This window comes from Dendropsophus ebraccatus, chromosome 2 (assembly GCF_027789765.1).
Source record: "Dendropsophus ebraccatus isolate aDenEbr1 chromosome 2, aDenEbr1.pat, whole genome shotgun sequence".
In the NCBI taxonomy this organism is placed as follows: Eukaryota; Metazoa; Chordata; class Amphibia; order Anura; family Hylidae; genus Dendropsophus; species Dendropsophus ebraccatus.
This window is the reverse complement of record NC_091455.1, coordinates 93,569,688-93,595,975: the sequence shown is the minus strand read 5'-3', so window position 1 is coordinate 93,595,975 and position 26,288 is coordinate 93,569,688. Positions and strand designations below refer to the sequence as shown.

The 26,288-nt window shown below is 42.9% G+C and overlaps 1 protein-coding gene across 5 annotated transcripts in view; it reads left to right on the top strand.

The window, feature by feature from the left end:
• PHACTR1 (phosphatase and actin regulator 1) overlaps positions 1-26,288 on the top strand; it is a 215,222-nt gene that overhangs the window by 104,499 nt on the left and 84,435 nt on the right. Inside the window, exon 1 of one of the 5 annotated variants that reach the window (XM_069958001.1) lies at positions 15,412-15,888. The exons of 2 other annotated variants lie outside the window; for them this stretch is intronic. In XM_069958001.1, the coding sequence (XP_069814102.1) occupies positions 15,618-15,888 (271 nt within the window). In that variant the 5' untranslated portion in view covers positions 15,412-15,617. Of the gene's footprint in view, positions 1-15,411; positions 15,889-16,535; positions 16,896-26,288 lie in introns of those variants that run through there. 2 more of the 5 variants (XM_069958000.1, XM_069958003.1) reach the window with 2 other exon arrangements.

Below are 26,288 nucleotides of genomic sequence, written 5' to 3'. Positions count from 1 at the left end.
TTCTTAATAGCATGAACCAGCCCTGACCTTTAAAGAAGTTGTCATATACAGTACACCCTTTTCCCTTTGTCCTACAATACGCGGACACATGGATGTCATAGAGGCAGACCTTTTCTCCCGACCTTCTCTAGAAGGCAGAGAAGATAAAACTAACTACCCGTGTCTCTTTATCTGGATTTACTTAAAGCTTTACTTCTATATAACAAATAAATACAATAAAATCTTATTGGGCAAAAGAGCAAGGGGGCAGTGATGGACAACAGAGTAAAACAGAGTGAAGATGGGCTCACACTACCCATACAAGCTAATGGAGGAAGGAGAGGCCGAGGGGGTTGTGTGAGTAGGTAGTGCTAAGTAGAGATGGGCGGACCGTCAGACTTTTGGTCCGACGGCATCAGCGCTATCTCGTCATGCCTGTGATCTCGGCCACATAGTTGCGATCTCGCGAATATGCGGCCAGGATATTCCAGGGATTTCAACATCGATTCCCTGGAATATCCTGGCCGCATATTCCCGGGAGCGCAACTATGTGGCCGGGATCACAGGCATGACGAGAGAGCGAACTGCTTTCGGACCAAAAGTCCAAACAGTTCGCTTATCTCTAGTGCTAAGAAGCAGGCGAAGTGTATGCAGGGTTTTTGGACAGAGATAAAATCTGGTAAATTCTGAAGGTTACAGGAAGGATTGTAGGATGCACTTTTTGGAGTCTATATATTGTATAGGAGCCAGCGCAGAGGAAAAGCAGAAACAAAAATTTGAAAAAGTTTGAAAAGTGGTAACCTGGGTGCTAATACAGCTAAGACAGAGGACAGCTTTTTCTAAAAAGTCACCTGAAGTAACAGTTACACGTTAAGCCACCCATTTGTTCCATGGGAAAAATAACATCATCCAACTTATGGCAACATAACCTGCTTGATAGGGGTCTCATGAACTAGACCAGAAAGTAAATGTTTAGGCCATTTGATATATATATATATATATATATATATATATCTGTACATAAATCTGGACCTGTAGTGCTTCTAGAAATGTCCAGGACGTCATCAGCACAGTCAGAAATTATAGCCCATAAGGCATCCATATCCTTGGATCCTGTACTCAGGGTGAGGAAAACTAAAAGCCACTAGAAGGGGATAAGATAGCATTTGTATCTTATGACTGCTGATACAATTACTAATCTTATTTATTAGGAAATAACTATTAGACTACAAAAGACTAATGCTGCAGGCACACGTCTGTAATATAGGGTCCGTAAGCTGTACATCATAGACGAAACTCTTTAACTCTTATAGGACTCCCTGCATTATAAATCATTATGATACAGTGAGCTCCGAAATGGCTAAAGCTCTACACTACTGAACTGACATGGCTGTGTCAGTACAGTAGTGTAGAGCTTTAACTGTTTCGGAGCTCACTGTTAAAATGAATTATGATACAGGGAGTTCCATAAGGATTAAAAAGGTCAGTCCGCGATATACAGTCAGCTTAGGGATGTGTGACTGTCGCCTAAATGTAGATCATTGTTCATAGGCGTTATTAGTTATTCGTTTAAAATTGACCCGTGTGTGTTTTTGTGTATACATATTATTATCAGGCTATGTTCACACAACGTATAGTTCCGTAAAACCATGGCTGTTGTACAACGGCCGTGATTATTTCAAGAATATACGTTACCTTGCCTTCTATGGTATCCCGTCCGGGATCCCATGAAAACCATGTCATGAAAAACCGGGATCCCATGAAAACCATATCATGAAAAACCGGGATCCCATGAAAACCATATCATGAAAAACCGTGATCCCATGAAAACCATGTCATGAAAACCATGTCAGTGCACACTGTGGAGCGAGTGTAGCATAATACTGTGTAGCATAGTATGCTATGCGTACGGGTGCGCCCGCATCAGAACTCTGCGGCTGCAAAGATCATCCGGCCGTTACTGCAGTACCGTCCGGGATCATCTTTTCAGAGGCGGGTCATGGAACGGCCGGTCTCTTACATTGTGTGAAAAGAGCCTCAAAGTATACTGTAAAGTTTTGTTTCAGATATTTTTAATAAAAGTAAAGATTTGCGATTGTTGTCAGCATCAGTCATACTATAGTATTTACAAGAGATAATACAATATACCAAGATGGTTTGTCACATGTATCCATAGCACCATACTTTAACATTCTAGATGTCCGGCTAGTATAATTCCTTAGAAACAATGTTGCAGTCATAAAGCAATCACACTCCATTGTACAAAGCATAGTTTTCTCTATGTAATTGCTTATTATGCCAGAGATTAGCTAATAGAGTGCTTTATGTCAGGCTGGATACCTCACTAGAAATGATCATCCCAATTATGTTTCTCTGCTGGACAAAGCCTAAATTACTATATAACTTTCCCAATGTAGTCCCAGCTGTTCATATATCACACAGTGAAGTTTATAGCCAGCGCTGTTTTCAGTAACTTCGGATACTTGAGGCGTATTTGATCACTTTCAGTGCCCTGAAGCAGTTAATTACTACTTCACACAAACACTTATTGGGTGATGTCTCTCCTAGGCAATTGCTAGTCTACATGGCTGTTAGGTGTGGGTTAACTATTCCCCTGTGTCCATGATTACCCTGAAAATTCTGGTTTCGAATATCTAATGCAGATAAGGATACGATTTGCAAAAATCAAAATACTGAGACCATTTTTCATGGGGACATGAGCTTGTTTGTTCCCTTAAACAGTGGTCTAACAACCTTGTACAATTCTTTATGTCAGTCTTTTTACATTTACATTAGTAGAAATAAACTTTGCAACAAGACAGGATGTAGACTCGTAATGAACAGATGGGAGCAAATAATTAAGGTTGGTATAATCCCACTGCTGTTCCTAATACTCCATGAGAGAAATCTGTCCAAGACTGCGGAGCTGAAAATGTGGTTTGGGTGATATATCTCACTCTATAAAGCCGCCTCCAAATGAACAGCATTAAAATATGTAGGTGAAAGTGGGTGATACATAGTGACACAGACATGACTATATAGAGAGTCAGATCCTAATTACTGGTGGCATGTAATATCAACAAGCATATTATATTACACAATAACATAAACATTGACACGCTGAAAGAACAACAATCCCACATTATCCAAGGGGAAGGATTTCTAAATACAAGTGTTTTCAAAAACACATGATAAAAAGGCGGAAGAATCAATGTGTTACATAGCAGTACACCTGGTCATACACATCATGTTGGTAAATTATTCTAGTTCAGGCCCTTTTGGCTGTGGTTCTTTTTTGAAGGTCCATTGAATTTAGTAGTAAAGACGGTGAAAAGACAGTGAAACAAAAAAACAGTGATCAATAAATAATTAACATGAACGTTAATTTGACATCCATCCAAACATTGTCCATTATAAAGAGATTTTATAAACGCAAAATGACGGACGTCATTTGGTACTCAAAACTACTGACACCATTTTGAAAAAAAAGGCTCTGTATGGAGCTGCAGTAAAGACATGTACAAGTTTAACCCAAAAGGTGACTTTAGTGCTTTCACTGCTGTTACTGGGCCCCTGAGAACCCCGACTATGGTGCACAGCTATTTCACATTCTATTTCAAGAAGCCAATAGTACAAACTAGGGACATCCTTTCCCTTACTTCACTGGCCAGTAAAAGCACATACTGGTGCAGGGGCGTAGCTAGGATTCCCGGGGCCCCATAGCAAAAAAATTTTAAGGGGCCCCCCTCCCCTACGCACAACACAAAGCACTGCGCATATATATATATATATATATATATATATATATATACTTCACTGCTAGTGCACTGATAACCCCTGACCTCTGCACGGAACTCTGCACATCTTTCTACTTGAATGCGGCAGCCACAGATATCAGGGGTTATCAGTCAGTGAAGCAGAGATCTGTCTACTGCTTGTTAACCCTTTTTTTGTGTTGCAGCATGTAAGTAAAGATTGGGTCACTTACACACTGCAGTAAGGGGTTAAGCAGAAGGACAGACGCTTTTACCTTCTCCCCCGGGCCTCCCTCCTGCAAGGGCCCCATAGCAACTGCCCCTATGGTAGCTACGCCACTGCTGACATTGTGCTAGCATGCGTGGGAAGAAGGGGTTACTAATGCACTGGGTATTCAACATGCTATTTGAGCAGGAAGGAAAAAAGCAGCAGCATCACAGCAAGAAAAGGGTTACACTAAGCACTGTATCACATACAATGTCCTTGAGCAAATAATGGATACTAGAAACTATATCATATGACAAAAATATTTCTTCTGTATTAGATACCATACCATGATTACCCAAATGACTTATGAAAACATAAACACACTAGGCAATTTAAAAACTGTTTGGAGGGGCATCAGACAATATTAATGTGTTAATCACAATTTATAAATTATGATATCACAAAACATCAATGTCCCTAAGTCCATATATAGTCCAAACCCCTAAACCAGACTACAGAAAACAGGCCCTCTGGTTCACCCCTGCCTTTCTGCTTACTAAAATGACGTGCTCTACCTGCTTTACTGAGGATGTTCCCAAAGACCTGAACACCCCTCTAATGCCCATATGGTCAGTTCACACCTTCTTATAGTTACACAGTATACTCTGTCTATGTGCTGCAATGCAGATATGTGGTCACTTGTTGTATTGTAAAAATATTAGCTTTAGGACAATTTTCACCATATGACCATGTCCATGAAATGAGATATCCACGTCCTATAAAAAATCAGCTGCATTGTACTAAAAGAAATAGAATACAATAATACGAATATAGAAAGTCTTATAAATTGTAATTACAGAATATTTCTTAAATACAGTATATATATATATATATATATATATATGTGTGTGTGTGTACTTACCATACTCATATTACCAGCTTTATGAACATGTCCCAGCTGTAATATGAACACTCAAACCAGATTTTAAAACATTTTCACTAAACGAGTTAGAACATCTTTAAAAACAGTATATAATTGTGAACTGCCTTACTACCTTTTAAACATGAGGCACATATTGTTTTCTGTGCTTATACCTTGGGCGTGTTTGCCTTGGCTACTTGTTCTGTTTTTTCTTTTCTGAAAAATTAATAAAAATACAACTAATAAAAAACAAACAGTATATAACAAACTAGCTGCAAGCTCTTCCTCCATACAGAGATGAGCCTTGTGTGAGATCCAGACAAATACGGAATATTCATAGCGCACTGTTGTTCTGATGCAGCTGTGCTGCCATGAAAAACATGAAAATCTGCTTCCTATTGTCAATCATCGTCATTTGTCTATGAACCAAAGCAATTCTTAATGGCTGCTGGTGTCGGCACATTAGTATGCCTTCTTCTATATGTACTGTAGATTTCTAGCATGTAAGTGTTCCATAAAGTCCGCTCATTCCTGTGTTACATCTGAATGTAAGATTTGCGTATGAAAGCATATACTGCTCTATAGTGATGATAAATCTTGATGCCCCTTATAAAATACGTCATCAACAAAATAATCCTATGTCCGTGAATTTTGTAATTAAATCACAAGACTGCCATTATAATATTAGGAAGGAAACCATTGCCGGTCCCCAGGGCAACATCAGCTATTTTTGTCCATTAAAAAATCCTAGCAGGTAGCGCGTCTCATTTAGTGAAAATGGCTGCTGGCAAAATCATTCTTCACGGCTTGTATATTTAACCCTTGGAATACTAATGCTAAACAGAGGGTTTTTTTCATGTGGAATATCTCCTTGTACTTTTTAAAATATAGGGCAGTTAATATTAGTTCAGTATATAAAACATGCAACGTAAAACCAAATGTTAAGGCTTTGAACGTTATTATACTGAATAAATGTGCTTAGTGGTGGCCAGAATTGTACTTCAGCTATGCTGTTCACATTGCATGATTTCTGCAGAGCTCTCCTACTGCAGTGTGACAAATCCTGTCATTCAATAATGGACAATTGTACCCATACTGTAACTCCCAGATTCGCTCATCATGGAGAGCTGTATATGTAGGCTTCATTTAAAATCAGGAAATAAAAGGAGCAAAATAGTTGTGGGTTTTACACTACCCACACTGGTCTTGCAGCTTTCATTTGATAAAAATTTATATGACACTAATGCAGGTGGGAACAGGGACCAATAAATATTAAAATGCATGAACTGATATGGTGTGTTATATATGTGAGTATTAATGCAGTTGTTCTAATTGCCCCATTGCAATATTCACATTGCATGTGCAACTGGATAGATCTTATGTGCATGCTACTCAACCAGTTCAACTAAAGCTAAATCTGTAATATGGTATATAGGGGTCTAAAAATGTGCAGGTAGTGGCACTATTGGCAGATTTTCAGCACAACTAAATGTGTTATACTAGGCCACTGTGATATAAATTAGACCTGAAACATTGTGAGAGGTGTTTCCATGACTTTATTATATATGGAGCTATGGCTTTAGATTACTTCAGTGATTTGTACTCAGATTTGAGCAGACCAACAAGGTGTTTCATTTACACAAATTTAAAGTGTCCCTGTTGTTATAACTTTCAAAATATAAATCAACAGTAGATGTAAAGTGATATAAAGTAAGTTTGCAATTTAAATTCATTAATTTTGTTGTTGTTATCATGCTGTAAAATAAAGCTGTACTTACCAGAAATCCAGGTCCAGTCTCATGAAGGCAGAGTTTTAGTCTTGTGCTGGTTGAAAAAAAAAAAAAGGCTATACACAGGAATTCCAGCCAGTACAGAGAGTCATCAGTCACATGACTGCCTTCTCTCTGTGAGCACTCCGATAGCCTGGGATACAGAGGACTTCCTGTTTTCTGACTGTTTTTTCCTGTTTTTTAAAAAAAAACGGTCAGAAAACAGGAAGTACCGTGTTTTCCATGATAACTAAAAAATAAATAATGAATGTAAATTGAAAACTTGCTTTATATCACATCTACTGTTGATTTAGATTTTGAACAGTGACACTTTAAGCTGTGCCTGGTATTGCCCCTTTTCCCTTTTTATATAATTGAAGCTTATATGGTACGTCTATGCTTAGGATGGGCTGTCCATATCTTATCAGTGGGAGTCTGTCTGCCAGCAAGGGGCAATGCTTAAGCAATATCAGGCCTACTTTTTGTGTTAATGCTGGTCTTCAGAAAGTTGAGCTTCAGTATAAAGTAATGACGTAATGTACATAATAATGTACATAATGTACATAATAACTAAATATATAACGGCAAAGAAATAATCCATTAAAAATGCATCCTCTTCATCAGTGAATACTGTCACTTCTAACAAGGTCCTTCAATATTCAGTTCTTCTGAGGAGAAAGCAGCTATTATGATTATTAATAATAGAGGTATTGATCCTAATAAGATCTCCATCCTTCTCTGCACAATGCAATTGTATAACCCACTTTACCCTGATGTACCATAAGCATTTCAATATAGACAGTTTAGCAGCATAATGTGGGAGGATAATAGAAGTGTTTGCGGCGCTGCTAGGGATTCCGGCCGGAGCGTATACTATGTGTATACACTGCGGCCGGAATCCCATAGAAGGAGAGGTAACGTATATTTTCGTAATAATCACAGCCGTTGTACAACGGCCGTGATTTTACGAAAATATAGGTTGTGTGAACATAGCCCAACATTGTAAACATGGTTCATGTCGACTGATTGTTGCCTTCTATTACATGTGACGATTTTCAGCTGTAACGGCTGATATCAGCCCAATACGGCCCATAATCGTTTCGTCTAATAGAGCCTTTAGGCTGTTTAAATCCAACATGCCAGATCATTGTCTCCCCACTATCATCTGTTGGGGGAGAGTGGGGAGGCCCCAATATACTTTAGGAAGTTGAACAGCCTCAACTGATTAATGTGTATGGTAACATTTAAACAGTAGGGAGCATGTGCAGGATCAATAAATTGATCCCTTGGTTTCCAAATGATAATATAACAACATTGAGGGGTTCCCCTCTTGGTGTGCCAGTGCACTAATAATTCTTAACCAAGAGATCCTTAAGTCCCACGCATGCAGTTTAAAAGCCAATTGGTGAAACACATATATTTCAAAGGTCACGTGGGTTCAATTGCCTATTGGGCCACTATGTGGCTGTACATGTTGCCTAGAGTGTCTCCTTTCTCCCCCTCCTTGCTTGGTTGACAATTGGAAGCTGAGTCCCAAGCAGGATCAGGAATAGTAGGGGGAGCAAGGAGGTGTTACATTTTCTACATTCTGGGAGCACAGCTGGATGTATGAAAAGTGATATGTGTCTCCTTGTCCTAACCACTATCTTATAGTGTCAGCAGTTTGTAACATAATTGTAGCTGACAGATTCCCTTTAAATTTGAGTAGTTCTGGTGTCCTAAAGTGACTTTAGCTGCATCTGTATATTAGACAGTGTCATGTCCTCATGTAGAAAAGGAAATATGTAATACACAACATAATGGACTAAAACCTTGAGAAACAATGGGATATCGCTTGGTCAGATGATGTATGTCATAATGTACCTAGTAATGGTTTAATTAAAACTTCATAAGTAAATTAGCAGGTGGCAAAGGCAGCTGTCTGACCCAGCGAGAAGCCAATTATACCAGCTCTGGGGCTTAGTGCAATATGACCCATTCCCAAATCTGACCGCAGCAACACCTATTGCTATGCCACTGCGTATTACATTCATTTACAATGGTTAGGTCAAATTGGAAAGATGTAGCGCACAGTATCCGTACAGTAGGCTGTGTTCTTATGTAGTGCTCATTTAGGTTGTGCAAATACTGTACAAAGACATGTAATTATGAAGTGGGCTGAGTGGGTACAGTGATTTCCCCTGACATGTAGGGGTGATCACATTAGCTCTGAAGCCCTCCGTTTGCCAGGCTTTATAGCAGTGACAAGGCCTACCTCTATGGCGTATTTACCAATATTTCAGTATTATGTTTTTATACATTTGAATGCATCTACATCATAACCAGGGGTAAATGAGGTGTTGTTAAGTGCCATCATGTCCTTGTTGGTGACCCAATGGATGGCTTCCCTGTAGTGTGTTCTGTTGAGGGCAGTTGAATATTGGTATTATTAGCTCCATATCTGCAGTAGTTGTTATGGTGTGAAGCCATCACATGGGGCAATCACCTTGACACAGAGGAAGAGCCTTGTTGAGTCAATGCTCCTGCTGGGGTCACCTCTGTCAGACAGGTCGAAAAGGAAAGGCCAGACTAGACAAGGCACCCAAGGGAAAAGGCTGGCAATCTGCTTCCGCCGGCTATGTTCTCAATTGAATTAGAAAAATAGCTGGTAATATTCATATTGTATGTATTGCACCCATATTTTTGGACGTTATTTGAAAAAAAAGACTGCCATCTTTTAGCAAAAGATAAGTGCAAGAAACAGCCATTGTTTTTGCAGGAAAAAAAGACCAAAATCCTGAGTGTGACCATAACCTTAGCCTGCCATGAAATAAGGTGTAGTATAACGACAAATATTCCTGTATGTTATGCTGAGTTATTATAGAGTTCTCTATCTAAATGACATAAACTATGTGATAGTTTTATGTAGGGGTAATATAGTCTTTTACACATTGAATATTACACACAGCTTCTAGTCAGAGTGTAATACAGTATATTTTATTGTGCTTACTGCTCAAGCCATGTTTCAATCATGTAGAGAAGCTATTGCCTAAAGTATGATAGCATTATTGTGGTGTTTGTATTCACTACGTTCCCTACTTTTAAAGGGAACCCCTCACATTTAAAATGTAAAGCTATCTATGGAGCAGGAGTTGCTGAGCAGACTGATTATATATATAGTTTTGTGGGATAAGTTCCAGGATAACCTCTGTTCATTCTGGGCTAAATAGTCATGTGGGCGGTCCTACCCAGTGATTGACAGCTGTATATGAGAAAAGGCTGTTTACATGACTACTTGTCCAGAATGAGCAGAGATTTACATAAATTACAAATGTATACTAGAACCTTTCCCACAGAGCTATATATGTATCTGCTCAACAACTCCTTTTCTATAGCTATACTGCTTGCAGATTGGACTGCATTTTTAATGTGACAGGTTCCCTTTAATGCTCTCTAACAGAGATGATCTTTAATTTTTTTTGTTTAGTTAAAGGGATAGCCTCAGAAGTGTGGAGCGGGTCTCATAGGAACCATACGAATCTTAGTTGGGAAACGCTAAGACAAGAGTGATGCAGGTGGTAGCCAAAAAACACTATTGTTCTAATCTGAGACAGCCCCTTTAAACTGAGGAAAGGAAATTGTTCTCAATATAAATGAATTGTTGGCTGTCAGAGGAGGTTACAGCACATGGAGCTATTAGGTGACAAAATAAATCCGTCTGAAAATCAGATTTTCTTTTTACTGCCAGAAGTGGAAAGTTATTGGCTGCGGTTCCTAAATTACCTGAAAAGGAAGAAAAGAATAGGTTAAGACGTTCAGATCTTTTGATATATGGATTGAATGTTTATTGTTATAATCAGTGGATATTAAATCCCATTTCTGTTGTATTAGTAAAAAGTGTTTTGCATATAAGAAAACATGCCTAAAAGCCTCAGCCATTTCCTTGTAATCCTCCAACATCCGTCTGGACAAGACATGTTGTATCCGCCTTCACAGTCAGTGTATGGAAGTGTTGTGATGTCATGTGCCAAGCATTTGCCTGCTCCAGTCCCATTCTGTTTACTTTCACATTCCGGGAGCTAATCTGTAACATTGCTGAGATGCCATAACAATAACCCCATGGCTCGATATGTTTATCTTTCCTTGAGGTAGTATTTCAGGACTCTGGGAAGGAGAAGAACAGATTTACTTCACCTGCAAGCCACGTGAGGCGAATCCCTAACTATATGTTATTTTTTTTCTTAGTGATTTTATTTATCTGTTTTAGGACTAAACATTAAATAATAGTAACAGTCTCTGTAACAGTCTCGGTCTTTGTTACATTGCCCGTCAATGTGGTTTGTTAGTTGTGGAAACCTCTTTCAATATGCCCTGTTAGATTATATAGATGTCATGGAGGGGTGGATTTTCCTGCATGGGAAACCTCCTACCAGTCAAACAGAAGAGCTACTAAAATACAGCAGATTTTTCTCTTATCCATTATCTTCATCTACTCTTGAGTCTTGGAAGCCAATGAGAAGTTAATCATTGCAGTGTTTGTCATATCCTTTAAAGAGACATCCCATCACAGTCCCATCACAGTCAAGTTCAGAGCACAACAAATTGCAGTTTACCAACCCACTCATGTCACTTTTCTGGTGTATAAAACTTAAAAACTTTTGTGCAAGTCACATTACGGCTTTCCACAAAGTGGGCTGGACTTAGCAGTAAGGGGACTACCACATCTTACGCCTGCTAAACAGTTGCTTTTCTAATGCACAGACAACCAAAAGATGGCTCATTGTAGTCCAATGCACTGTGGATTAGGTGCAGTGTATGACATGCTGATCTCAGGAAACCCCACCTGTTGGGGGAAACCACAACGAATAGCTCACACGCTGGGCCTTAGTAAAATCCTGTTGCCTTAGTATTCTGGTCATTCATTAAGAGGTATAGACCTGCATGTGACCTGTGCACTTGGTACTGAGCAAGTGTGCGTTTCAGCTACAACATATGCTAGCTCTCTTGTGTATATTTTAGTAAATCTGGGGGTGCATAGGCCCTATTGTTTTTAAATCAGTGTCAGGCGGATCACCAACCTAAATTTGTCATTTTTTGAGGTAATTTATCACTAGAAAAAAAAATCATGGACAGCAAACATTTTCTATGGACAAACTAGAAATTAATACAGGTTATATGAAGTACATGTCTGTATTCAGAATACTGATATTAACCTGACTACTTTAATCTGCAAAAAAGGGAGCACCACAGGGCCATAACGGCACCACAGGGCCATAACTGCACCACATGGCCATAACGGCACCACAGGGCCATAACTGCACCACAGGGCCACAACGGCACCACAGGGCCATAACTGCACCACAGGGCCATAACGGCACCATAGGGCCATAACTGCACCACAGGGCCACAATGGCACCATAGGACCATAACTGCACCAAAGGGCCATAACTGCACCACAGGGCCACAACGGCACCATAGGCCCATAACTGCACCACAGGGCCATAACTGTACCACAGGGCCATAACGGCACCATAGGCCCATAACTGCACCACAGGGCCATAACTGTACCACAGGGCCATAACGGCACCATAGGGCCATAGATGCACCACAGGGCCATAACGGCACCACAGGGCCATAACGGCACCATAAAGCCATAAATACCCTAATTTCTTTGGTAACTGCATTTCACCATTTGGCGTATAATATAGGAACCATAAGCACAATTTCTTCACAATACAATCTAATGCAAAGTAAGAAGCAATAGTGTCCTCTTTATGAGGTGGTAATGGAGTAAAATCCCCAGTGAATGGCCGATGTACAGCATGAGCAAGTACTGATTTGTTGGTTGTTTGCTTGGATTATATGGCTCTCAAAATTATTGTCAATGGGCTATACATCTCCCTGTGCAAAGGGGGTTTGCTGCCTACAATAATGTAGGTATAGGGTCGCACAAAGGGTCAAGCGATCATTCACTGAGCTATGTAAAAGGCTCATTAAACAAGCTCTGCCCTTATGAAAAGACCCTTAGATGCTGCAGATTGTTCATGACTACCTTTCACATGGTTTCTGTATGTTTTCACCATGTTTGTGTGGGTTTAGACTGGGTATGCTCCGTTTTCTCCCACATACTAACAGATTGGCTGACTTCCCGTGAAATAAGCGTCTGTAACATTGAGTACAGGAGCCAATGTTAGTGGTTGTAGCATGTGTTCATGTTGGTTAAAAATGAAATCAATTTAACAAGTATATTCTTTCCTCCTTTGACCCCAAATCTCCTTAGACCATGAAGTATGTATAGGACATAGCACCTTTAATCTACATACAGTATACTGTATATTTCAGGAGAAAATCAAAAGCACTTTTCCATGTGCAGAAATTTAAACTGACCTAAAATATTAAAATGTGTCATGTATGCACAATGGAATTCATAAGGACGATGGGATTTATTTTAGGAATTTAGTGAGAACATTGGAAACTATCAGTTATGGTTCCTATCTTTTCATTCCCCCCTTGAAGAATACTAAGCCCCAAGCTTAGGGTGGTATTACACGAAGCGATTTTTTTCAATTAACGATTAACGATAAACGATCTCCAACGATCGCAATAGCGGTTGCCTAATAATCGTTCGTTTTACTACACGGAAAGATTATCGGTTATATTGGAGCAACAAAATTCAAGAACACTCCCCTTTCAATTTGCGAATGAACAGGGAACGGCTAACGACATCTTATTCAAACGAACGATGTGCGAACGATGTGTAAAAGACAAACGATAAAAATAGATTCAAAACCTATTAAACGACCAGCGACCAATCGTTCGTCGTTTAATCGTTGTCTACTATTACACTTAAAGATAATCGTTCAAATACGACCGATTGAACGATTATTCGAACGATAATCGCTTCGTGTAATACCACCCTTAGAGGGTGTCCTTATCATGACAGCAAGCAGTCAGCACTGGTTATTGTAAGGCTACTTTCACAGTTATTAATAGGGTCTCATACAGGTGTAAAAGGACAGAACATATTTAGTAGCCACAATAGGAATTACCGTATTTTCCGGCATATAAGATGACCCCCAACTTTTCCAGTTATAGCGTTTGGGATATACTCGCCATATAAGACTACCCCACTTCCAACGCACAACAAATAAAAATTAATAAAAAAACATCAGACAACAGCTAAAACTTAGAGGAAGAGGAGGTACAGTAATACGTTAGGATACAAGGGCGGCCAGACGGGTGGAAGAGGTGTTTTTTTCTGGGCACAGCGCCAGGCTACCGTATCTCTTTTTTCCATACCCCGGACGCCTGCAGCTTCCTCTGCCCTTCATACAGTTGACACAAACAGCAGGGATGCAGTATTTTTTTTTAGTTTCTCCCACCGTATGCGGCAACCACAGATTTTCCAGTCCAGTTCCAAAGTTTTTCAGCACCCGCCCTATAAGACAACACCTGGTGTATAAGACGACCCTTGACTTTTGAGAAGATTTTCCTGGGTTAAAACGGTAGTCTTATATGCAGGAAAATACTGCACTAAAAGAGAAGGAGAAGAAAAGTTATGCCACATATAGTGACTGTTTGTATGAGATCCTGCACTCTGATTATAATAATCAGAGCTTTCAGCGCTCGTTTGCTCCTTGTTCCCCGCTCACTGCCGCCACTATTACCACCACATTATTCATGTTGGCTGGTCATTGCCTTCTATTGCCTTTTATTCCGTAATGACCGATAATCGTTTTGTGTAATAGGGCCTTTACATGGGCCGACGATCCAGCAATTTAGCAGATGAACATAAAACCTCCCGTCTGTGGGCTGATCTGACCTTCTATACTAGCATCTAAATCATTGCTCTTCACCTGCAGTGTAAGCGGAATGTGCGGACTACTATAATGAAGTTAAAGGGGTAGTGCGGCGGTAAGCAATTATTCACTAAATAACACACATTACAAAGTTATACAACTTTGTAAGGCAACTACAACTAATGTATGTTATGTTAGTGAATGGCCCCCTTCCCCGTGTTTCCACCCACGCCACCCCAGGAAATGTAGTGCTCTATACTCACCTGATTTGTGTCGACCCCCATCCACCATCTTGAGACAATGATGTCATCTTCGGGCGGGCGGCCGAACCGCTCCGACCTCCCCTCATGCCGGCCACCCTCTGCCGCGTCATGAGCTGCTCAGCCGCGATTGGCTGAGCATAACTGTGCTCAGCCAATCGTGTGACTGTGACACGCCGTAATGTGCCGTCCGTGATTGGGACTGTGGCATTTATGGCTGGGTGGCCTATGGGCTGTTGTGGCCTATACAGTCCACTCATGAGGACCACAAAGTCCAGCAGTGTGGATGAGGGTGGCTGTGCCATATATCGCCATCTATATGTAATGTACTATTATAGATGAGCGAACCTGGAGCATGCTCGAGTCCATCTGAACCCGAACTTTCGGCATTTGATTAGCGGTGGCTGCTGAACTTGGATAACGCCCTAAGGCTATGTGGGAAACATGGATATAGTCATTGGCTGTATCCATGTTTTCCAGACAACCTTAGAGCTTTATCCAAGTTCAGCAGTCCCCGCTAAATGCCGAACGATCGGGGTTTGGATGGACTCGAACCCGAACCCGGTTCGCTCATCTTTATTTCCCATGGCTGCAGAACATCTTGCAAACTGAGGAGTTGACAGACTGAACTTGTGTGACTTTCCCTCATGCCCTCCATGTCTGTCACATCCTAATAGATCTACTGTGGGAGGTAACAGCAATGTTCTCAGTGTTTTCCTGTGAGAGAATAGGGCAGGAGAAGATGCCAGTGTGAAGAGTCAGCTGGATTGGCGACTCCCCTTTAAGCGTCCCCTGTAGTGGTAGTGTGAGTGGCCTGGCAGCTGGCAGTGTGGCATGGGCTGCTGGCAGGACAGGTAGAGGGCTGTGAGCTGTGCCCGGGCGGGGGGCGGTCAGCTCTCCCCTCCTCCTGAGGAAGTGTGTGTGAGCTGACTGCTGAGTGCAGGGGATGGCGGCTCTCTCACACTACAGCGGCGGCGGCAGCAGGCATCCCGGCATGTTCTCGCTGCCCGCCTTCGGCTGCAGGGAGGGCTCCGTGCCGCCTGGCACCGGCGGGGGCGACAAGCAGCGGAAGAAAGCCTTCTATCTGGTGAGGATGAAGCCGCTCAAGGAGCCCTCCTCCTCCTCCTCCAACAACAACAACGTGTCCTTTGTCATCCACTGTCACATCGGCAAGGAGATCAAGCACATCTGCAGCAACTGCAGCCGCGGGGAGGAAGGTGAGTGCCGGGGGGCGACGGGGCACAGGTGCCGGGACACTGCCGGGGAGCCCCGCCGCTCTACGGAGTGATGGGACCGTCCGATCAGCCGCTCTGGGGAGGGGGCGCTGTGTGTATGGCGCGCTGCGGCACTCTGCGCTCTCTCACATTACTATCCCGTTCACTTCTATGGTTTGGGGGTGACATGTACCCCGTTATAACGGTGCCAGCTGGCTGACTGCAGGGCCCCAAGTCATGGAGTGCTGTCACCTCTACATCCCCGCCCCCTGCTGGTGGGAGCGAGTACTGCAGCCTGAGCCTTCACCTATGGAACATGGGAATGTGACAGCTGAGAAGACAAGGGAGTGCTGGGCTGTGGAAGGAGAGAAGATGGGGGTTACATATGAGAGAAGGATAGCTGAGATACACTAACGGCTGTACAATAAAATAATTGTCATTGATGCTCAGGATAGAAGCTAGTGTATTCCAATGATCCATGATGATCCTGTCCTACAGCTCCATAAACACTGTGTAGCAGGCTATTGGTTGCAGTGTGGGGAGGGATGGCCCCAGGGGTGAGTCCTGAAGGTCACAGGAGGTGTGCTTGGTGTGGAGCGCTCCGCTATCACACTACCTGGCAGCTCAGATACCTGGAGGTGGATGATGGATTGGCTTCCTGCATTGCTGGGAATAGGCGGCTACACAGTAACACCGTCCTCTCTGTAGGATAGATGAGGTGTGTAGGATCTGCTTCTAGCTGGTAACCCCCCAGTGGACGACCGTGTCACCTGGCCCCATGCTGTGGACCCACTGATCTGTATACAGATCCTATTACTGACCGCCCTCCCGTACAGATCTGGCAGAGAGGGTCACAGATCTACCAAGTGATTGACAGGTGTTAGAGGATCACAGGTGCTGGATGCACAATACGAGGCGTACCTACCTGGAGGGGTTAATAGTACGGTATAGATACTGCAACTAAAACAGCATGCTGGAAAGAAAGTGACGCTTCTGCAGATTATCCGCAGGTATATAGTGTGTATTCTACCTATAGCCTATACCATGTATCTGTACGCTATAAGCACATCCTATATTCTACAGCCTATACCTGTGTCCTATACCTATAGCTTATACCTATATCTTGTATTCTATAAGCTATATCTATATCCTATACCTCTATCCTATAGCTTTCATCAGCTGCAGAGATACCCTCTTACCTCCCTTGTTGGGGGCTGTCCTTTCAAGATATGTTATGTTACACAATAGCACGTAACTTACAAGGGTCTAAAGTACTAAGTATGGCAATGCTTAAAGTGGACTTTACTGTCAGATGATGTCTTTGCTGTTTTTAATACCAGAATTATAGATTTCCTGAATTTATTATGTATACTATCATTTTAACCATGCTGATCACGTTTTGCATCTTGTACTTGTCACTGGTGAGCTGCCATTTTGTTTTTTCCCAGGATGCTGGTTCTGCCACTGACAGGAGGCTGTATGGCGGCACTCAGAATCCGCTAACATTATATAATTCATGTAGTCCCAGCACCAGAGAGATTTTCCCTTAAAGGGGCATTACAAACTCCACAGGATAGGGAATAAATAGCTAATCTGTGAGAATCTGACTGCTGGGACCCCCATCAGTCCGGACAACAGAGAAAAACTGTCCACTAAATGAATGTAATGTAGCTTGCATGGCCAGCATTCAATTTCTAAGGGGCTTATGAATTATCTAACTTCCACCAGTCAGCTTGTTATCCCTATCCTGCAGAGAAGGAATAACTCTTGGACTTGGAAATACCCCTTTCAGCTAGATATGTGAACACTCAATCAGCTGATCCCTTCATACATAATGTGTGACTGAGCCCAAGCATTTGTGCATTCTTAAAGGGTACCTCTTCTTTCACTGGGGTTCAAACTCCCAGCAGCTCTGTAGTCTGTTGCTAAAGCGAGCGGTAAACAAATTGCCCCAAGTCCCATAGACTTGCATTGCAATACGCCTGCAATACAAGTCTATGGGAATTCTGGCAATTTCTTATACTGTCCGCTTTGGTAATGGACTACGGAATTGCTGGGAGTTAGACCTTTCATCTTGTAATGAAACAAGAAATACACTTTAATAAGATTCCAAAAGAAAAAAAGCATCCTTATGAAATTGGAGGCATAGTGAGAACAGTCCTCTCACACATTGTGAGCCCTGTAGGTGGTGACAACTTGTACACAGCCTCATAGAAAGGGTCACTCCAGAGCAGCGAGCTGGGCGATGGGCAGGACCACCCCCTTCATGCCGGAATCTACAATTATTAGACTGGTGGAATCACATTGGCCCCCAGTATAGGAATAATGTAGCAGCTGATAGGAAACTGTCCCATGAGAGAGGTGTAAAGTGTTTCCAATCATGCTGCAGCTTTGTGTCAGTGAGTAGTTGGTGTATACTCGAGTTGTATAGTTACCTGGCAGAGTGTAGAGAGTATAGCGAAATAGGAAAGGTTATGTGTGAGATCAACTGATAGAAAGTCTAACGAGGTGAACCGGTAATTCTCCTATACCCTAGGAGGGGAAAGTGACTATTGAAAAAGAAGGGTGACAGGTCCTCGAGGAAGACTGTATAGGTGTAAAATGGTATAAAACATATAGCTTTATTTACTATATAAATTGTTGTCTATAATAAATATGTGATAAACAAATACATCATAGAAAAATTGAGAAAGCAGTTTATATGTTGCAAATAGACAGAAAAAACTTCAAGGAAAAGGCATAAAATCATAAAAGGATAGGATAAATGGTTATAGAGTCAATAAACCTCGGGGTGATCAGCCTCACGAGGTATTGGAAAATATAAAAATTGTAAAAATATATAAAAATTATGAGTATTTGATTTAGCCGTAAGGGTATATTCACACGAACGGGCTCGCAGCGAGATTCTCGCTGCGAGCCCGGCAGGTCCTGGCAGTTCCCATACACTACATACTTGCTGCGGTCTAAACGACCGCAGCGAGTATGTAATTATACCGCCCTTAACCCCTTCTGCTCCCGCCCGGCTCCCCCGCTGTAAGCATACATTACCTGTCCTTGCTGCACGGGTCCGGCGTCCTGCTCTCCCGCCCGGCCAATTAGTGTGTTGCCCAGCCGCAGCCACTGATTGGCCGAGCGGGAGAGCAGGACGCCGGACCCGTGCAGCAAGGACAGGTAATGTATGCTTACAGCGGGGGAGCCGGGCGGGAGCAGAAGGGGTTAAGGGCGGTATAATTACATACTCGCTGCGGTCGTTTAGACCGCAGCAAGTATGTAGTGTATGGGAACTGCCAGGACCTGCCGGGCTCGCAGCGAGAATCTCGTGGGTATTTTTGGCGGTAAGTCCACTGGAAGAGGGGTTGAATCTCGGATAGTTCTTCCTCAGAGCACACTTCAGATGGAAGCTAGTGCTATATAACCATTTATTCTATCCTTTTATGATTTTATGCCTTTTTCTTGAAGTTTTTCTGTCTATTTGCAACATATAAACTGCTTTCTCAATTTTTCTATGATGTATTAGTTTATCACATATTTATTATAGACGACGATTTATATAGTAAATAAAGCTATATATTTTATACCATTTTACACCTATACAGTCTTCCTTGAAGACCTGTAACCCTTCTTTTTCAGAGTGTAGAGAGTGTTCTCTGGCCATAGAGAGAACAGTTGTTTGTTTCATATGATCATTGATGCACCACAGCCATAAAAATAATTGCATTTATGCTTCCAGAACAATCGGATACAATCAATAAATCTTTAGGAGCATTTATTATTATTTATTGCACTACGTCAGAAACTTGTATTGACCATTGATCAGGATGGGTAACAAATTTATCAATCTTTAGATTATTACTTTGGTGATCACTTGACTCTGCTGTCTATATTCTGTAGTGTAGACTATCAGAATCCATCAGATTTACTCATAGCATCAGTGAAGCAGCACTAAGCCTTACCAGGATGCAGACGGGTACGCCAGGATAATAAGTGTGCATGGGGTTAGGACCTAGTGCAGCTGTGACAAGTACTACTGTAGGAACAAGGTGGGAAGGTACAGTATGTAGTCTGGTCTGGAGTCTACTAGGTTTTAATTAGGTTAGAGGTCTTGTCTGCGGTCTGAATTTATTTAAAGGGGTGCTCTGGGTGGGAGGCCTTTTTTCACTATGGCCAGGGAAGGGGGGGATGAAAGCAACAACACTTGTGCCCTATCCTTTGGATAGGGGACAGGTAGGTTTTGCCTGGAAAACCTCTTTAAGCCTTCTAAACACATACAATGCAGGATAAATAATAAAATTTTATTGTTCAATTTGTTACGGATGTGCCAATACCTAATATGTGTATTTTAATCAGTTATTTTTTATGTTTTATGTAGAAAAAGTTTGAGGTGGAAATTTTTATCTATTACATTTTGTTTCTTAACTTTGTATTAGTCCCACAAGGGACTCAGACACCCATTGCAGGCCTGGGGGCCTTCACAATGCACCTGGATGCCATGGGAAGTCACCAGCACCAGTGATTATGTCACCAGGAAGATAATGGGTTGTACACACACATTTCCTACATGCCTTGTTTATGATTTGACCATGACATATAAGGGGTTTAGTGTACCAGGAATGATGATTTTTCCACTCTTACAATAAGAGCCTGGCTCCCACAATCCCTCCATTACAGGCAATAGCTATGAAATAACAATTCTGGAACATCTTTTCTTATAGGTGGGGGATGTGCCTTTCCTCTGTTATTGTTACTAGAAGTCTATGACTAAATAACCAACTGGGTTTTACCAATTGGGGCGTCTGTCTGACATTATCCGTCAGAGCTGATAGTGCCAGGCTGTGTTGGGTAACACCCAGTTATGGGTTATTCAGGTATAGATTTCTAGTAAGAACAATAGAGGAACCATATATCACAGCTATAAGAAAAGATGTTCCAGACTTGTTACTTCATTTGCCAATACAGGCGGCCCTGGAGCCAGGAGTTTTTACAGATCCTCTTTAAATGGGTATTCACCTATGGAAAGGGGATAACAAGCTGAAAAGAGAATACCCTTTAATGACCACCGTAAAAAGACATAACAGCGATTATTAAGAGGTAATAAACATAAAGTGTGAGCGCAGCCTTAAGGCCCTATTCCACCAACAGATCTGACGACAGATTTTCTGCCAAAGATTTGAAGCCAAACCCAGGAATGGATTTGAAAAGAGGAGAAATCCAGTCTTTCCTTTATGACCTGTTCTCTGTTTATAGTCTGTTCCTGGGTTTGGCTTCAAATCTTTGGCAGATAATCTGTTGTCAGATCTGTTGGTGGAATAGGGCCTTTATTACACAGTGAACTGCTATTTAGCCACACTACCCAGTAAACATTAACAGTCCCAGTTTTTTGCTGCTGTCAGTGTGAATACCGTGTTGACCTCAGGTGCAGTGTGTAAACCGGCCTAAGAGAATGCTGAGTCATCACATTCATCTCATTTCCTGTAAGGATCCAGTCATTTAAGCAGACATGAGTAAGCTTCTATAGAGATTGTAATTTAGTGGAACTACTTCATCCACTGACAGTACAATCTGAAAACCTACTAAAGGCACTGTTCATTCTAGATTCACAATGCGTCTGGAGCCTCCCTCTCAGAATCGGTTTAAAATTACCCCACAAAATCTAATAATATAATGGATATGAGTGGAAAACCCGGACAGACCCTGTTAAAGTCAATGTTGAACTTGGTTGGTGTCAGTCGGTGCAGCAGTCTTTCTCTTTTTGCTAGTTGCCCAATGGCAACTGCATGGGGGGGCTCTGATGCAGTGTGAACCTAGCCTTACCTATTACAATTTAGTGCTGCAATATATCTAGAACATAAAATGAACCACCACTGCAGATTCGGTCCAAAAAGTCAGACAGAATAGTACATCATTGGGAAGATTTATCGCCTATTTTTAGGTAAATAATTGGATTTTCCCCCATTTTTCATCTAAGTTCTATTTGTGAACCAGTATTCGACAGGTGAATATTTTTTAGGCTATGTTCACACAACGTATGTTTTCGTAAAAGTAGGGCCGTTGTTGAAATCGGCAACAACAGCTGTACTTTAAACGAGATCATACGTTGCCTTCCTTTCTATGGATCCCGGCCAGAGCGTATACACATAGTATACCCTCCGTCCGGGATCCCTCGCGGCGCCGCAAAGAACCGACATGTCCGTTTTCTGAGGCCGCCATTCAGTGAACACTATGGAGCGAGCAGCTGCGGCCGCAAGCTTCCATAGTGTGCTGTGAGGAGTTCTGATGCGGGCGCGCTCAGATGCGCCCGCATCAGAACTTTGCGGCGTGAAGGATCATCCGGCCGGTACTGCCCGGATGATCTTTTCAGAGACCGGCCTAACTTTTTTTTTAATCTACTTGTTTTAAGCATTCACCCAAAAGTTCGCATAATCTAGGATTAGTGCCCAATTTATTATTTGCGCCAATTTATCATTTGCAACAGGTGCAGGCTTATGTCTGGTCAGTACCAGGTAAATTTTTGCATCTTTATGACTTTTTACTTAGATACATTCACTATGGCAGTGCTACATTTTAATAAATCAGTCACAAGATATTGGAACAAAATATACATTAGAATAGTTGCACACACTAGACTCTTTGGTTCCCCATGTCTTTTTGTCTGGTAAAATGCCAGACACCATGATGGAAATACCATGCACTCTGTTATATTCAGTGCCTATCCATGTGACTGATGCAGCATAGGCTAAATGCACTGCAATTAGTTGTAAAGACGGACTTGAGTTTTTAATATTTTACTGAGATTCATTTAGAGGTTGTTGTAAGATTAACCTCAGGCACATGATGAAAAATCTGTATTATTCATTATGAAAAAAAAAGTGTCTTGCCATAATATTCAATGTTTTCTAATGGATTTGAACATTGAAATAGATGAAAACTATAATGGTGAAACCCCACAACCAGGTGGCAGTGCAGTTTCCAATAATGCAATAAAATTCTTTCATTCCTTTCTATTAGAAACTGATGGGATGCAGTTATGCTGGGTTTACACGTAGCGATAATTGGCCCGATCGTACGATTAACGATTTCGAAGTAACGATCAGCGTTTAGACGGAACGATATATCGTACAGAAAAATCGTTTTGCAATCGTTTTTCGATCGCTTAAGTCTATCTCGCACATAGGTTAAATTGGTGAACGACTGTTTACATGGAACGATCTGCGAATTTTTTGCGAACGACCAACGAACATTTGAGAACATGTTCAAAAATCAAAATAAACGATTTCTCGCTTGTCGTCTGATCGTTCGCTGCGTTTACACGTACAATTATCATTCGAATTCGATCGTTATCGTGCAAATTCGCACGATAATCGTTCTGTGTAAACGCAGAATTACAAATAGAGATGAGCGAACCTGCCGAGGTTCGGGTTCATATGAACCTGAACTCTCGGCGTATGATTCCCGCTGTCTGCAACCTCGGTAAAGAGGGTGGATACAGCCGGAGGACCGCCTGGAAAACTGGGATACAGCCATAGCCATAGGCTGTATCCCAGTTTTCCAAGCGGTCCTCCGGCTGTATCCACCCTCTTCATGGAGGCTGCAGACAGCGGGAATCAGATGCCGAGAGTTCAGGTTCATACGAACCCGAACCTCGGCAGGTTCGCTCATCTCTAATTACAAACCACAATGCAAAGGAGCTGGTGTTTCCGGTTGTAGGAAGTCTTGTGGACATTGCTATCCCAAACTGTGGTTACCTTTCCTTGTATATGATAGTATAGGGGCAGTTATTGACTAGATGTGAGTAAACTATGAAGTAAATGTTTTATGTATATCGAACCAACATGACCTATATTTGCACATCATACATAGCAATTCTTTATATGAAAATATGTGATGTCTAGTTATATATATAATTACATCTAATAATCTATTGTCATCTGAAGATAATAAAACATGATTTAGAACAAATAACCATGTGTTATATTATATCATTCTATTCTGACAGACTTCAGTATAAAACAATTCAGTTAAGCCCAGTACCTGAATAGGATTATTAAGGGAGTGGATATATTGCCAGGGCTAGAACTGTCATTTGTAACCTGGAATGCACACAATATCCCTTAATAGTCCACAGATGTACCTTGTGTCATTGAAATGCTTACATATGGTGTTATTGTGCGTGGTGCCATCAGATGACTTTGTAGCAAAACATTAAGCCAAATGGCAAATAGTTCTTCCAGGCTCCAAAATTATTTTGTATGTAGGGACAGCACGGACATCTCCCTCCCCTCTCCAATGACATGCAGTTGCTCCATAGTGTAACTAGCCATGCATACGAGTCCTTATGTAATAGCACCTATAAGCACGGTCCCTCTGTAACGTAACCATTGAAAACACCCCGTTTCTGTTCAAAATTCTCATGAAATTGTTTTAGGATATACAGTAACTTATATTAATTGATTTACAATGCACAATGTGATGGCGTCTCTGTGTTGTTTTGGTTGATCTCCCTAAAGTCAACCGTCGTTCAATGTTTAACACAAAAGCCTTATTTGAACAATAGGTCATTTTTCTGATGACACCTTCCTTTAAAATTCTTCTACTGCTGTATCACTAGAGTTGTTCTATGTATCACCATGGTAACAGACTACAAAACCTGTGGAGTTTGATTTTGTAGCTGTGCACCTTACTGTGGGCCCTTTGCTGTTTCCTATCATACATTTAGAAGTAGTTTAGACTAGGCTGTGTGGCCACTTACTGGTAGGAATTACCTTGTTTTTTATGGCAAGTACTTGTGAAGCACATGGGGGCACATTTAGTAACAAGCACCCCTTGCGTACGCCAAGAAAGAGGGGCAGATTCACCCCTTATCTGCGAAATACGCCAGCAAAATCCATGGCTCGCCTGATGGGTGGGCGGGGGGCATGGTAAGGAGGGGAGGCCTGGCCTCCCCCCATGCCTGATTTATTAACCTCTTAAGGACATATGACGTACCCGTACGTCATATGTCCGCATTAGCACTTCAAAGCGGGGCCGCGCGGCGACCCCGCTTTGAAGCGCCGCGGTCCCGGGTGCCCCGTGTAGCCCGGGACCGCCGCTATTAGCGGGCACGGTCTGATCGCCGTGCCCGCTAATTAGCTAATCGGAGGCAGCTGTCAAAGTTGACAGCTGCCTCTGATTACAGGAGGCAACCGTTCCCTGGTGTCTAGTGGGGGCGATCTCCGTTACTGATGCCGGCCGGGGACTCGTCCAAGATGGCGCCGTCCCCGGCTCGGCACTCGTTTACTTCCGGCTAGGGCTGGGCGATTAATCGAATTAATTCGATTAATCGCCCAGACAGTTAGAATCGATTTGATTTTTTGTGAAAATCGTAAATTCGATTTTCACAAAAAATCATTGCGGGCGGCGCGGTAAAGTGTCGGGTCCGGAGAGAGTTGCAGGACGGCGCGGTGAGGTGCAGGGCCGGCGGTCAGGAGAGATGTGGTATCGGCGGCTCCAGCCTCTTCACAGAGCCGCGGCTGACCTCTCCCGCCCCTTACACGTTAGTGCCGCGCTGAGCTGCGTCCCGCTCTCTTCCTGTCACACGTGCAGGTCCTGTTCTGTGGAGGAGGCGGCAGGGATCGCAGCAGAAGGAGAGAACGTCGCTGCCCGCTGTACAGCTCCAGGACCCGCAGCGACGTTCTCTCCTTCTGCTGCGATCCCTGCCGCCTCCTCCACAGAACGGGACCTGCACGTGTGACAGGAAGAGAGCGGGACGCAGCTCAGCGCGGCACTAACGTGTAAGGGGCGGGAGAGGTCAGCCGCGGCTCTGTGAAGAGGCTGGAGCCGCCGATACCACATCTCTCCTGACTGCCGGCCCTGCACCTCACCGCGCCGTCCTGACACTTTGCCACGCCTGCCTAGTCCCCCTCAGCTGCCCCATACCCCCTCAGTGTCCCCTCAGCTGCCCCATACCCCCTCAGTGTCCCCTCAGCTGCCCCATACCCCCTCAGTGTCCCCTCAGCTGCCCCATACCCCCTCAGTGTCCCCTCAGCTGCCCCATACCCCCTCAGCTGCCCCATACCCCCTCAGTGTCCCCTCAGCTGCCCCATACCCCTGAGTGACCCCCAGCCGGCTTCATATCCCTCAGTGACCCCCAGCCTGCCCCATACCCCTCAGTGACCCCCAGCCTGCCCCATACCCCTCAGTGACCCCCAGCCTGCCTCATACCCCTCAGTGACCCCCAGCCTGCCCCATACCCCTCAGTGACCCCCAGCCTGCCTCATACCCCTCAGTGACCCCCAGCCTGCCCCATACCCCTCAGTGTCCCCTCAGCTGCCCCATACCCCTCAGTGACCCCCAGCCTGCCCCATACCCCTCAGTGACCCCCAGCCTGCCTCATACCCCTCAGTGACCCCCAGCCTGCCCCATACCCC